Genomic DNA, 14,791 nt, shown 5'->3' on the forward strand with positions numbered 1-14,791 from the left:
CTAGTGTTGTATGTGGTTTGAACACCGGCGGCAAAACAATTATTTACTAGTGAACCTGATAGATTTCACCCGCTCTGAACATGTTCTCGTTTTGCCCATTGTCTGGCGTAGTTTTCCACAGATTACAATAGTATCTTGATATCAACTTTCAAAGTGTTAGTAGATCTCTATATACCTTGTACTGTTTATGGAAAGTTCTCCTTTGCAAATATTTAGATCATCCGTTACTGCCTTCACAGCTGGACCATGTATGGGGGAGGTAGAAGGACACACTGAAGGAGGAGGTTTCTACGGTCATCTAACTTCAGCTATTGTAGTGTCTGTTTGTAGTTGAAGAACGTGCCAGCAGTATGTGTTTAGAATACATGTAAACATGATTGGGACGCTTCTAAATATATAAACACGGTGAAAGGATAGCTTCTTTTGATGTCGGACAAAAAGTAAACAATGAGAACACTATTATACTACAGGCATTTAGGTTAAATATTGTGATCCAACTGGTTTTCAGCCTCATTAATTGAGAGCTCCTCTCAGATGAAAAAGACACATTAATTTTAGGAAAATATATGATATCGTCCTTATCTATATGGTTCAGTATGTGCTAGTCTATTAACGTACTCAACACATAGATAGCCTTTGTAGATTTTCCTTTTAATTTCCCCAAGGGAAAACCCACTGTAGCTACATGTTTGATTTTTTTCGATTTATTTCAGTGAAATATTCAACCCAGTTCTGCAAGAAACCAAAGTGTGAGTATTTCTTGATATTGTATGTGGGTATGCTTAGAGGTTTCTTAAGACAGGGATTAATGGTGTTTAATTGTGATTGAAGTTTTATGTGATCACTATCAGTATCAGAGAGTTACCTGAGACTGGCAGTTTGTGATCGATTAATTCTGTCATGATTACGGTAGATATTACGGTACTATTAGACATTACCTAGAACTGAACAAAGACACGTGTTTCTAGTATGTAGTATATGTAGACTACGTTTAAATGTAACACGAAGTTTAAATGTTAAAACACCCTTAACGAGTTTTATAAATCCCATATCAAACGGAAACACGTGTGAGATTCTGTTTATAGTATGTAGACTAAGTTTAAATGTAACATGAAGTATTATTTATCGAGATGAGTGTTTATGGTATGTAGACTAAGTTTAAATGTAACACGAAGTATTATTTATCGAGATGAGTGTTTATAGTATGTAGACGAAGTTTAAATGTAACATGAAGCATTATTTATCGAGATGAGTGTTTATGGTATGTAGACTAAGTTTAAATGTAACACGAAGTATTATTTATCGAGATGAGTGTTTATAGTATGTAGACTAAGTTTAAATGTAACATGAAGTATTCTTTATCGAGATGAGTGTTTATGGTATGTAGACAAATTTAAATGTAACACGAAGTATTATTTATCGAGATGAGTGTTTATGGTATGTACACTAAGTTTAAATGTAACACGAAATATCATTTATCGGGACGAGCGTTTATAGTATGTTGATTTTGTGATGTATTTGTTTAAGACGTTGCGATGAGTGTTTATGGTATGTACACTAAGTTTAAATGTAACACGAAGAATTATTTATCGAGATGAGTGTTTATGGTATGTACACTAAGTTTAAATGTAACACGAAATATCATTTATCGGGACGAGTGATTATAGTATGTTGATTTTGTGATGTATTTGTTTAAGACGTTGCGATGAGTGTTTATGGTATGTACACTAAGTTTAAATGTAACACGAAGTATTGTTTATCGAGATGAGTGTTTATGGTGTGTAGACTAAGTTTAAATGTAACATGAAGCATTATTTATCGAGATGAGTGGTTATGGTATGTAGACAAATTTAAATGTAACACGAAGTATTCTTTATCGAGATGAGTGTTTATGGAATGTAGACTAAGTTTAAATGTAGCACGAAGGATTATTTATCGAGATGAGTGGTTATGGTATGTAGACAAATTTAAATGTAACACGAAGTAGTATTTATCGAGATGAGTGTTTATGGTATGTACACTAAGTTTAAATGTAACATGAAGTATTCTTTATCGAGATGAGTGTTTTTAGTATGTAGACTAAGTTTAAATGTAGCACGAAGGATTATTTATCGAGATGAGTGGTTATGGTATGTAGACAAATTTAAATGTAACACGAAGTATTCTTTATCGAGATGAGTGTTTATGGTGTGTAGACTAAGTTTAAATGTAGCACGAAGTATTCTTTATCGAGATGTGTGTTTATAGTATGTAGACGAAGTTTAAATGTAACATGAAGTATTCTTTATCGAGATGAGTGTTTATGGGATGTAGACTAAGTTTAAATGTAACACGAAGTATTGTTTATCGAGATGAGTGTTTATGGTGTGTAGACTAAGTTTAAATGTAACACGAAATATCATTTATCGGGACGAGGGTTTCTAGTATGTTGATTTTGTGATGTATTTGTTTAAGACGTTGCGATGAGTGTTTATGGTATGTACACTAAGTTTAAATGTAACACGAAATATCATTTATCGGGACGAGGGTTTCTAGTATGTTGATTTTGTGATGTATTTGTTTAAGACGTTGCGATGAGTGTTTATGGTATGTAGACTAAGTTTAAATGTAACACGAAATATCATTTATCGGGACGAGTGTTTATAGTATGTTGATTTTGTGATGTATTTGTTTAAGACGTTGCCGAGGACGGGACATCAAACCAATGATGATATGTATAACTAGCCTGTAGTCCATTGTTAAGATATTCTATGACGATGTTTAAAGTTAACTGAGTTTAGATAGTTTAGACCATTACATCCCCATTGGTACAGTTAGGTCTGTATTACGGTCACGTTATTGATCATTGTACATATACCTCATTGTAGACATAGAGCTCAATCGTTTTACGTATGTCACAGTTTAGACTTGCAACCTATCTTTGTATGTAGATCTTATTGTATAAATATAATCCCGTTTTTTAGGTCATATTAAATGGGTATGTAAATATAATGTCATATGTGAATAACCTTTTTGACCTTCATATCCCTCTTATTTTATATGTAGTTAGTTTATGTGGAGTATGTGAGACGGACGATGTCCATAAAGTCTGTGGAAATGCCGAGTTTTCGTTGACCAGGCCGTACTGCTTTAGGAAATCTATGTACCGCGCGGGCGGAGCGGTTAGGGTACAGAAAGGGTAGGTATACCGACACAGAACAAAGACCAGTATCGATACTTAGGGAATTTATCGATTATATTTTGAAACCGATAGTTTTAATTAAGTCTTCGGACATTGATATATATATAATGACTTAAAACATCATTACATACATCAAAATAACAAAATGCGTTGCAATCCCATTTTCAATGACTTACCGTTACCGATCAGTACATTAGATATACGTGCACGTAAGTTGACGAAGCACCGTCAAGGCAACTTCTCAGCAAACGAGGGCGGAAGTACCAATCTTCACATGGTTGGATAGTTGATAACCAGAAGCGAGACGGGAACGGATACATTTTATAAACAACATACAGAATAAAACATGTGATGTCAAGGGGGTTAGAAAATGGTTTGGTATTTGATGACGTAAATTCAAGAATATAAGCTGTACCTAGAAGATGACGGACTTACGAGTGTATGTGATAGATCCATATGATGACTGGAAGTACAAGAATATTAGCTGTATCCATTGTAATTGCCGGAAGTACTAGATAATTGAATGCATCTTTATGATGTCTTCATGTACGAGTATTTTAAATGCATTTTTAAGAACTTTAGGATAACGGGAGGTAGGGAAGTGCTGATGGCATCTTTTAAGGAATGCAAATCCTAACATATGGAATGTTTCTAGCAACTTTGTTGTTTATTGATACAGATATATGGATTGAACGGCGTTTTTTAAAAGTTTCATGCCGGTTTAAACGCAAATAGTTTACGAAGCCCGCTATGGCTTCATGTTTAATATGGATGTAACTGATTTGCGTTCATATCGGCATCAACATTAGAAAACACGCCGTTTAATCCATATATTTACATTTTTACTATAGAACAAATGTTTAATCTTATTAAATTGTTCCTAAATAGTTTATTTATTACCGCGTTTTGTTTATGCGTCGATCTTAGACATTGGCGGAACAGCCCTATTTTTATCAAATTGACGCTAATAATTAACCGTGGTCATTTGAGTGTTTGACGTAGGGCATTCTCCATGTTAACCGAACCGAAGCGAAAAGACTCATTGAACAAGGTTAATCCATGACGTCATAAGTAAACCACGTGATACCTCACGAGAGTTTTTGCTTTTATACTCAAATATTTCAATTCACACTTAAAATGGACTCAATACAACAACCAAATGTAACCTGTTTCATTTGCCGATGAATTTGACCAGATTAAAATTGCCTGTGCGTATGATTTTGCGAAGGGAGATAACTATTGACATGTTTACACAAAGAAGGTACCACTTGAGATTTTACATTTTTATTGAAGTAACACAAGAAATGGTTCGAACAACCAACAACGACATATCAGCAACATGTTATCAGCTCACGGTGGTGACAGGTCATGTACTTCCCTCTTGTTACCCAGTCTGTCTATTGTGTCAGTATTACCCCCGGTACAAATCGAAAACAACGTAGATCATTGTGGTCCCGTCTTATATGAAATGCAGTCAACAGCCAACTGCTATATCAAATTGGTTCGTCCTTTCAAGCCACGCATGGTTTCCTGTCTAATTCGACATTCAATTATTACAGCTTCACATTCCAGAAGATGTAGGACCTCGAAATTAAGCGGCTCCCCTCTTCGAGCTAGTAAAAAAAATGGCTGCCGTAGACTCGCAGCGGAGCCTGCGCATCCGCGTCTAGACATTTTTCTTCCGCGATGACGCGTTAGAAATTTGATATCTTGTGAATTCATCAACAAGAGCTAAATATGACATTTAAAATAAGGTTTTCTGTTTTGTTTCTTAAATAATTTGGATGTATTAAACTATCAACGTACACCGTCATGTTGCATGATGGTCCATCAATGACGGACTATACTTTTTACATTACGTCAATGCGTAGACTTGCGCAAGCTCCAGAACCTAGGGCAAACTATCAAAATGGAATTCACAAGCCCAATTATTGAAATATAAGGTTTAAATATTGCTTTGGTCGATTTCATAGGGTGATGAATTGAGTTGGTCTTGAAACAAATTCAACATGATCTGCGAAGCAGTTCATTAAATTTGTTTCAAGACCAAATCAATTGCACGGTTAATTGCACGGTTCCATCGCAAATGTAAATATAGTCGGATTGATTTCCTAATTCAACAGTTTATCTTTTGTTTATCGAAAGGGTTCTCTATCGCCTAACAGGTATGCCAGTGAGGCGGAGTGTCGCGCCAATGCCGCTCTGAGTAGCGTCAGTATCCCCGCATGTCGTCACGCTCACCCTCCAGCCGGGACAGTTTGTTACGACTGCTGTATCTCGTGGAACTGTCGACCCGATCAGGAGCTGTGTAATGAGAACTTCCCCGTGAATGTCTCCGACATAGTGTTTGGAGGTTCGGCTTTATGTAATCGTTCTTTACTTTGAGAAATAATTGCATCATTGTTGCAATGAATATTTACAATCAGGAGAATTGAAGGATTGTGGTTATAGGGACCACGGAACCAAATCAAAAATAGATTGTGGGTTTTTCCCTTTTGGCCAGAAGATTTAATAGAAAGGTGAATGCCTCGGGGCCTGCTGGTTGGATATTAAGGTGGCAGAAGTTTCAAAAGTTTTATGTGTGGGTTGAGCAACATATATAGATGTAATATGTATAAAAAAAAAATCAAAAACAATCAAGTCTGGTTTTGTCTGGGTGAGTTTATTAAGTGTGTAATTTGTTGTAAATTTTGTTTGATTTTTGGTGCCGAATTCAATACAAGATAGCAGCCCCCATATAAGAAGAAGTTCAAATTGGCAGAATTTTTATTTTTTTTTATTTACAGTTGTGTGAGATGCTATTCTTCAAAATGAGGTCAGGTAAACCAGTGTGGATAACCCCATTTAACCAGGACAGTGGTAAACGTTAACACTATCGTCTATGGAAAATCATTTGGTTCCGCGGTCCCTATAGGTATATTTATTCACAATCAGGGTCTCGTTGTCCTCAATAATATATTGATGTTTTACGTGAATTTGTCGTTCAGATAATCAGGATTTTAACTTCTTGGCCCAGTATTAATATCACATTAATACCTTTTTCTTTAAATACTGACCATGTTTATTGATGATAAACTCATTTTTTATTCTAATCACAAAACCAAATTTGACTTCAGGTCGACCAGGAATAGTCACAGCCGCACCTACAACATTACCGACGACAACGACAACTCCAACGACGACGACAACAACTCCAACGACGACGACAACAACTCCAACGACGACGACACCAACTCCAACGACGACGACAACAACTCCAACGACGACGACGACGACAACAACTCCAACGACAACAACAACTCCAACGACAACAACAACTCCAACGACGACAACAACTCCAATGACAACAACAACCAGCACCACTACCGCGGCATCCACTACAATGATGCCGAGGGGTATATTTTTATACATGTGATATATTTATTAATTATGGATTTTAATTGAGGTGGATATGTTTTATATGAAAACGGGAAGTAATATTGACCGACAGGAAGTCTATAATTGTTATATTAGATGCTAAATAATGTTTAACCATTTAAAATGATGTGCCGTATTCAAATTTTACGGAGGAAAGTATTACATTTGGCAGAAAGCATTGTGACAATTGGAATGACATCATAGAATTAATATTAACCTGTTTCTAAAAATAGTAAGACCAAGTGAATGTCACCAATTATCGACCTCTATACATAATTATGATCAAGCCAGTGATATGTAGGAAATATATGTTATAAATGTATTATTGTATTCACACTAGACAACAGTACCAATTCAAAATGGTTTTATGATTCAATAAAAGCAAGTGTGTAGTAATATTAACAGTACCGTTACACGACATCTAAACCCCCTCCCCATCTGTGGTAAACGTTAACCCCCCCAAACCCCCCCCCCCCCCCAACCCCCCCCCCCCCCCTCCAAACACACACACACACACACAAACAACCCAAAAAACCCCGAGATTATATAATGAACGGTTAAAAAACATATACATACATTTTATTAAACCTTTTTTTGAAATTATCAACAAGAAATCACCCTGTTTAAAGAAATTTAAGTCCGCGTATTCAACATTTAACGGTTGCACTTTCAATTTTCATTAACCCATCTCGTTGAAAGTCTAACCGCTTCGTGGTCTGATTGTTTAACGGTCAGCTATCTCCGCGAACCCGGAATACATTTCTGACATTTTATAAACCAGTTAGAAGTGCGCTCCGGGCGCGGGTCGCATATCTCCCGCATATTATAGAGGGCCGGAGTTCTGATGTTAATCGACGACAGACCGATATGAAAAATGTCGATAAAACGTCAGAACAATTCGGACTACAGGTTCAGGTAGTTTATCCTTTACATTTTGGATTTTTGGAACATCTCATAAAATTGCCAGTACTCTGCAGGAATGATAGGCAATGAGCACGAACAAAGAAGAACCTGCTTTGTATGCTCTGTAATTGGAAGCGTTTCTGTTTATCGTTTTGGCAAAGGCAAGTCATCGATCACCTAATGTTGTCTGCAAGTAGCTGGCAAACACTTCATCGTTCTGAAGGTGGATATCCAGGTTGTTCTTTTGTATGTTGTACATTTGATATCCTTCAGTAGAACCTGTTTTCATTTGTCATCAAAATTTGTGTTTGTGGTGTACGATTTTGACATGTTCTTGAGATCCAAGAAATCCCAAAGCTTCAACGGTACATGACAGAGTATGGATTTGTGCGCCTTTACTAGTGAACTACAGTATCCCATTAACGAAAACTGACGTGTGCTTCTTTGCAAACTCAATTGCTGAATGCATAGAATTGCAGTCTATCCGGGTGTGTCTGGGTTCATAAACTTCTGATCGACGGTTTGTATGGTCGCGCTCGAGGAAAGAGTACAACATGTTATAACAACACCGCTTTCTCTTGTATAGGCATAGTTCAAACGGTTACATATCAAATGTGGCCACGTGAAAGGGGGGGGGGGGGGGGGGGGGGGGGGGGGGGAGGGAAGGTCAATCTGTTTACCATACATATTGTCAGAGAAAATCAGCACTGAGTAGTGGGTTACAAATATGTCATTGTTTTGATGAAAATGTTGGCGTGCATTTGTGTATTATTTTCAGGCAGTAAGTGCCAGGTATGTCGTAAGTCGGGAGCAGAGAACTGCTACCTTGATCAGGAACAGTACTGTCCGGCATCCAAACCACTGTGTATGAACACCATCATGTTTAAGGAAGATGGGTCCAGGAGTGTGGAAAAAACGTTAGTATGGCAATAGTAAGAATAGCTAGAAGTGTGGAGAAAACGTTAGTGTGTTAATAGAAACAATGCCTAGGATTTTTTTTTTGAAAAAGTGAGTATGTCGATAAAAAAACAATAGCTAGAAATGTAGGGGAAATCATGAATATGTCGACAGATACAATAGCAAGGAGTTTAAAATCAACGTGACTATGTCAATATAAATAACAATTAGGAGTGGGAAAAATTGTGAGGAGGTTATTAAAAAAACAATCAGGAGTTTATCAACAACTTGGAATTTAAAAAAAACTGAAAATGAATACAATACAATATCCTTTGTAGGACAATGTGCAAACTGTGAAAACGTAGACCAATGAAATACTTTCTTTATATGGACTGACGTATGACACTGTTTCTATGGTTACAGTTGTGAGACAGATACGAGGTGTTACTGGTCGTACTGGGTAGGACAACAGAACGACCCGGTCTGTAGAAACATCAGTAATGGTGCCAACATCACTAAGAACGTCTGTCACTACTGTTGTAAGACCGAGCCTAGCAAGCTCTCCTGTAACGTACCCGACTTCCCCCTCGTCAACCCCATCATCTACCAAAAACCGGCCAACCCTACAGGTAAGTTTTGTGCTAATGATCTGCGGGTAGCAGTCCATTCCACTAAAGACGTACCATAGACATACACTCTCGCGGGATCCAAACTTTTACGTTTTTGAACAGCAACTTTCTGGATACTGAGTTCAATCTATCCCTGTACTGGGCTATTTTGTGTTCACACAATCCCTGTACTGGGTTATTTTGAGTTAAAACACTCCCTGTACTGGGTTATTTTAAGGTTTAAACAATCCCTGTACTGGGTTATTATGAATTCAAACTATCCCTGAATTGGCTGTTTTTAAGTTCAAACAATCCCTGTACTGGGTTATTTTGAGTTCAAACTATTTTGAGTTCAAACAATTCATTAATGGGTTATTTCGAGTTAAAACAATCCCTTTATGGAGTATTTTTTAGTCCAAACAATCCCTATGCTGGACTATTTTTAGTCAAACAATGCTTGTCCTGGGTTATTTTGAGCTAAACAATACCTGTGCTTGGTAGTATATGTGCAAACACTGCCAGTACATGGTCATTAGTATTTTTGCGACAGGGAATATATCTGTTAATTTGTATTTTTCAACAGGGAATATGTGTGTTACTGGCGAGAAATACGCAGGCTATTATTACGTTAACTGTAGTGCTGACAAGCCTTACTGTTTGAACGAAATCTTCTACGAAAGAGGCGCCATAGTGGACGTCAACAAAAGGTAGGTATACTATCACAGAGGAACCATAACGGACGTCAACAAAAGGTAGGCATACTATCACAGAGAAACCATAGTGGACGTTAACAAAAAGGTAGGCATACTATCACAGAGGTATCATAGCAGACCTCAACAAAAGGTAGGCATACTATCACAGAGGTATCATAGCGGACGTCAACAAAAGGTAGGCATACTATCACAGAGAAACCATAGTGGACGTCAACAAAAGGTATGCATACTTTCACAGAGGTATCATAGCAGACGTCAACAAAAGGTAGGCATACTATCACAGAAAAACCATAGTGGACGTCAACAAAAGGTAGGCATACTATCACAGAGAAACCATAGTGGACGTCTACAAAAGGTGGGCATACTATTACAGAGAAACCATAGTGGACGTCTACAAAAGGTAGGCATACTATCACAGAGAAACCATAGTGGACGTATACAAATGGTAGGCATACTATCACTGAGGAAATATAGTGGACGTCTACAAAAGGTAGGCATACTATTACAGAGAAACCATTGTGGACGTCTACAAAAGGTAGGCATACTATTACAGAGAAACCATTGTGGACGTCTACAAAAGGTAGGCATACTATTACAGAGAAACCATAGTGGACGTCTACAAAAGGTAGGCATACTATCACAGAGGTATCATAGCGGACGTCAACAAAAGGTAGGCATACTATCACAGAGGAACCACAGTGGACGTCAACAAAAGGTAGGCATACTATAGGTAGGCATACTATCACAGAGGTATCATAGCGGACGTCTACAAAAGGTAGGCATACTATCACAGAGGTAGCATAGCGGACGTCAACAAAAGGTAGGCATACTATCACAGAGGAACCATAGTGGACGTCAACAAAAGGTAGGCATACTATCACAGAGGAACCACAGTGGACGTCAACAAAAGGTAGGCATACTATTACAGAGGTATCATAGCGGACGTCTACAAAAGGTATGCATACTATCACAGAGGTATCATAGCGGACGTCAACAAAAGGTAGGCATACTATTACAGAGAAACCATTGTGGACGTCTACAAAAGGTCGGCATACTATCACAGAGAAACCATAGTGGACATCAACAAAAGGTAGGCATACTATAGGTAGGCATACAACACAGATAAACCATAATGGACGTATACAAATGGGAGGCATACTATCACTGAGGAAATATAGTGGACGTCTACAAAAGGTAGGCATTCTATCACAGAGGAACCATAGTGGACGTTAACAAAAGGTAGGCATACTATCACTGAGGAACCATTGTGGACGTCTACAAAAGGGAGGCATACTATCACAGAGAAACCATAGTTGACGTCTACAAAAGGTAGGCATACTATCTCAGAGAAACCATAGTGGACGTCTTCAAAAGGTAGGCATACTATCACAGAGGTAGCATAGCGGACGTCAACAAAAGGTAGGCATACTATCACAGATAAACCATAGTGGACGTCTACAAAAGGTAGGCATATTATGTCAACAAAAGGTAGGCATACTATCACAGAGGTATCATAGCGGACGTCTACAAAAGGTATGCATACTATCACAGAGGTATCATAGCGGACGTTTACAAATGGTAGGCATACTATCACTGAGGAAATATAGTGGACGTCTACATAAGGTAGGCATACTATCACAGAGAATCCATAGTGGACGTCTACAAAAGGTAGGCATTCTATCACAGAGAAACCATAGTGGACGTCTTCAAAAGGTAGGCATACTATCACAGAGGAACCACAGTGGACATCAACAAAAGGTAGGCATACTATAGGTAGGCATACAACACAGATAAACCATAATGGACGTATACAAATGGGAGGCATACTATCACTGAGGAAATATAGTGGATGGCTACAAAAGGTAGGCATACTATTACAGAGGTATCATAGCGGACGTCTACAAAAGGTATGCATACTATCACAGAGGTATCATAGCGGACGTCTACAAAAGGTATGCATACTATCACAGAGGTATCATAGCGGACGTCTACAAAAGGTATGCATACTATCACAGAGGTAGCATAGCGGACGTCAACAAAAGGTAGGCATACTATTACAGAGAAACCATTGTGGACGTCTACAAAAGGTCGGCATACTATCACAGAGGAACCATAGTGGACGTCTACAAAAGGTAGGCATATTATATATAACAGAGTAACCATAGTGGACGTCAACAAAAGACAGGCATACTATTACAGAGAAACCATAGTGGACGTCTACAAAAGGTAGGCATTCTATCACAGAGAAACCATAGTGGACGTCTACAAAAGGTAGGCATTCTATCACAGAGGAACCATAGTGGACGTTAACAAAAGGTAGGCATACTATCACAGATAAACCATAGTGGACGTCTACAAAAGGTAGGCATTCTATCACAGAGAAACCATAGTGGACGTCAACAAAAGGTAGGCATATTATATATTACAGCTCTTTGCCGTCTCTGTTTACTAATATGCAGTTGTGTATTTAATCTCAGTCAATTAGTTATACATGAGAGATGTTGATTTAGTCGCAGTTTTCTATTATTATAATACCCAGATGTGCTTCGAAAACTACGTGTATCGGGGAATGGTGGAATAAGAGCCGGAAGACGTATGCGTGCGCAACCGGAGATGTGTCAAACTTCACTGCGTCTGATCAAAATCTCGTCTGTGATATATGCTGTCTCTCGGATGCTTCTGGTCCTTGTAATATAAAACACCGCCCTGATGAAATCTACCAATTCAAGATAGAAACAACACCGGCACCGGGTAAACAGCCATTTATATCTATAAGCATGTATTGTCGTATCGTCATTGACTATAGTACATCACATCACGTACACAGCCATTTATATCTACAATCATGTATTGTCGTATCGTCATTGACTATAGTACATCACATCAGGTACACAGCCACTTATATCTATAATCATGTATTGTCGTATCGTCATTGACTATAGTACATCACATCACGTACACAGCCACTGTTGGTTTATAAAGTCTTGTACTGTCATATCGTCATATACAATGGGGAATATTTGCATTAATTCTTCACACATACTGTCACTATTTAGGAACTTAGTACAATTCGTCTTTTTAATACATTTCCATGTTGTGGTATGTTTCCAGTGTCGTCTATTCCGACGACCACGCCTACCTCGCCACACCTCCCAACGTCAGGTTTGTAAACTGTATAATCAGATCCAAATAATATCGTTCACAGTTCATCATAGCTCAGCTTGTTTTGTAATACTATTGGCTTTTTCTATAATATATTGTAATAAATAATTTGATTTCGTTTTGAATCCATCAGTATTTATCTGAATCCTTTTTCTATTTCATTTAAATGCTTACCCTATTAAAAATCTATCTTTGTATTACAGCTTTGCCGATAACTAAAACCTCTAGTGTCTCCGGGCCCAATACGCCTGCGTCCACTTCTCCTCAGAGGATTTCAACACCACAGCCCACCTCAGCATCAACCGAATCATCGCCTACAACACCACAGTCTACCTCAACGTCTACCAAATCCACCACAACACCAAGGTCAAGCACACCATCCACCGAATCCACTACTCATACCCAGCCTACTACACAGGCGCAATGTGAGCATACTTTTTGTATGAAATTTAAAATCAATCGACAACCAACATAAACATAAACATCCCTCCGCCTGAAATATAGTAAAGAGCTCCAAAACCATAGCAACCATCAAGCTCTGTGTGGTCGCTATATATATATGGTTAAGAACTGACTTTGAAACAATGTACATCGTCAATGGAATGATTTGTGGTTGCTATAGTTTCATGGTAGTATGAACCCAATTCTTAAATAAACTCTTACCTACAATGTACATCATGGATGGAGGGATTTTCGGTTGCTATAGTTTCATGGTAGTATGAACCCAATTCTTTAATAAACACTTATCTACAATGTACATAATAGATGGAGGGGTTTTCAGTTGCTATAGTTTGATGGTAGTATGAACCCTATTCTTAAATAAACACTTACCTACAATGTAAATCATAGATGGAAGGATTTTCGGTTGCTATAGTTTCATGGTAGTATGAACCCCATGTCCATCATAGATGGAGGGATTTTCGGTCGCTATAGTTTCATGGTAGTATGAACCCAATTCTTAAATAAACACTGACCTACAATGTCCATCATAGATGGAGGGATTTTCGGTTGCTATACTTTCAAGGTCAAGCAAATCATCCACCGAACCCACTACTCATACCCAGCCTACTTCACAGGCGCAATGTGAGTATACTTTTTGTATGAAATTTAAAATCAATCGACAACCAACATAAACATCAATGATTTGCCATAAATTCACTAATGAAAATATCATTTTCCTCCGCCTGAAAAATAGTAAAGAGCTCCAAAACCATAGCAACCATCAAGCTCTGTGTGGTCGCTATAGATACATGGTTAAGAACTGACTTTGAAACAATGTACATCGTCAATGGAATGATTTGTGGTCGCTATAGTTTCATGGTAGTATGAACCCCATTCTTAAATAAACACTTACCTACAATGTCCATCATAGATGGAGGGATTTTCGGTCGCTATAGTTTCATGGTAGTATGAACTCAATTCGTAAATAAGCACTTACCTACAATGTAAGGAGGGATTTTCGGTTGCTATAGTTTCAAAATGATGTCAGTATTTAGTTGCCTTCGTTACCGCTCACAATATAGCTATGACAGTAAATCCCTTTGTTTCAGCAAAACCTGTACTAGCTGCATTTTAGTATAGATTTTATAAACTTAATTCATGTAATTTGTCAATTGGGTTAACAAACAGTTTCCATATAAATGGAGAACAGAACATGTCCATAAAAGATAATAAATTAAAAGGTCAGGTGGCCATGGTCTGCCCGTATATAACATACACGGAAACCCGAGATGAAAATAGAATCAGAGAGGAATCCGAGATTAAACAATCGTGAATAATTGATTTTGTCATAAAGCAAAATCACGTCACTGACTGTGAGAATTCTAATGTATTTGAATGAGTGAACAACAAATTAAAACGGCAGATAAAGCGAACTATGTTCTGAATTAAGATGAGGGCACATAACAATA

At 37.8% G+C, this 14,791-nt stretch overlaps 1 protein-coding gene across 1 annotated transcript in view; it reads left to right on the plus strand.

Moving 5' to 3' along the window:
- LOC110457930 (cell wall protein DAN4-like) overlaps positions 1 to 13,306 on the plus strand; it is a gene marked incomplete at its 3' end in the record, with an annotated part of 28,788 nt that extends 15,482 nt beyond the window's left edge. The window contains exons 2-11 of the mRNA XM_021509403.1: positions 714 to 749; positions 3,046 to 3,178; positions 5,347 to 5,534; positions 6,298 to 6,576; positions 8,280 to 8,418; positions 8,822 to 9,027; positions 9,590 to 9,713; positions 12,259 to 12,470; positions 12,831 to 12,881; positions 13,085 to 13,306. Of these exons, the coding sequence (XP_021365078.1) occupies positions 714 to 749; positions 3,046 to 3,178; positions 5,347 to 5,534; positions 6,298 to 6,576; positions 8,280 to 8,418; positions 8,822 to 9,027; positions 9,590 to 9,713; positions 12,259 to 12,470; positions 12,831 to 12,881; positions 13,085 to 13,306 (1,590 nt within the window). The remainder of the gene's footprint in view (positions 1 to 713; positions 750 to 3,045; positions 3,179 to 5,346; positions 5,535 to 6,297; positions 6,577 to 8,279; positions 8,419 to 8,821; positions 9,028 to 9,589; positions 9,714 to 12,258; positions 12,471 to 12,830; positions 12,882 to 13,084) is intronic.
- Positions 13,307 to 14,791: the final 1,485 nt, after the last annotated feature.

The sequence above is a fragment of the Mizuhopecten yessoensis genome, unplaced genomic scaffold (genome assembly GCF_002113885.1).
Source record: "Mizuhopecten yessoensis strain PY_sf001 unplaced genomic scaffold, ASM211388v2 scaffold9381, whole genome shotgun sequence".
Classification (NCBI taxonomy): Eukaryota; Metazoa; Mollusca; class Bivalvia; order Pectinida; family Pectinidae; genus Mizuhopecten; species Mizuhopecten yessoensis.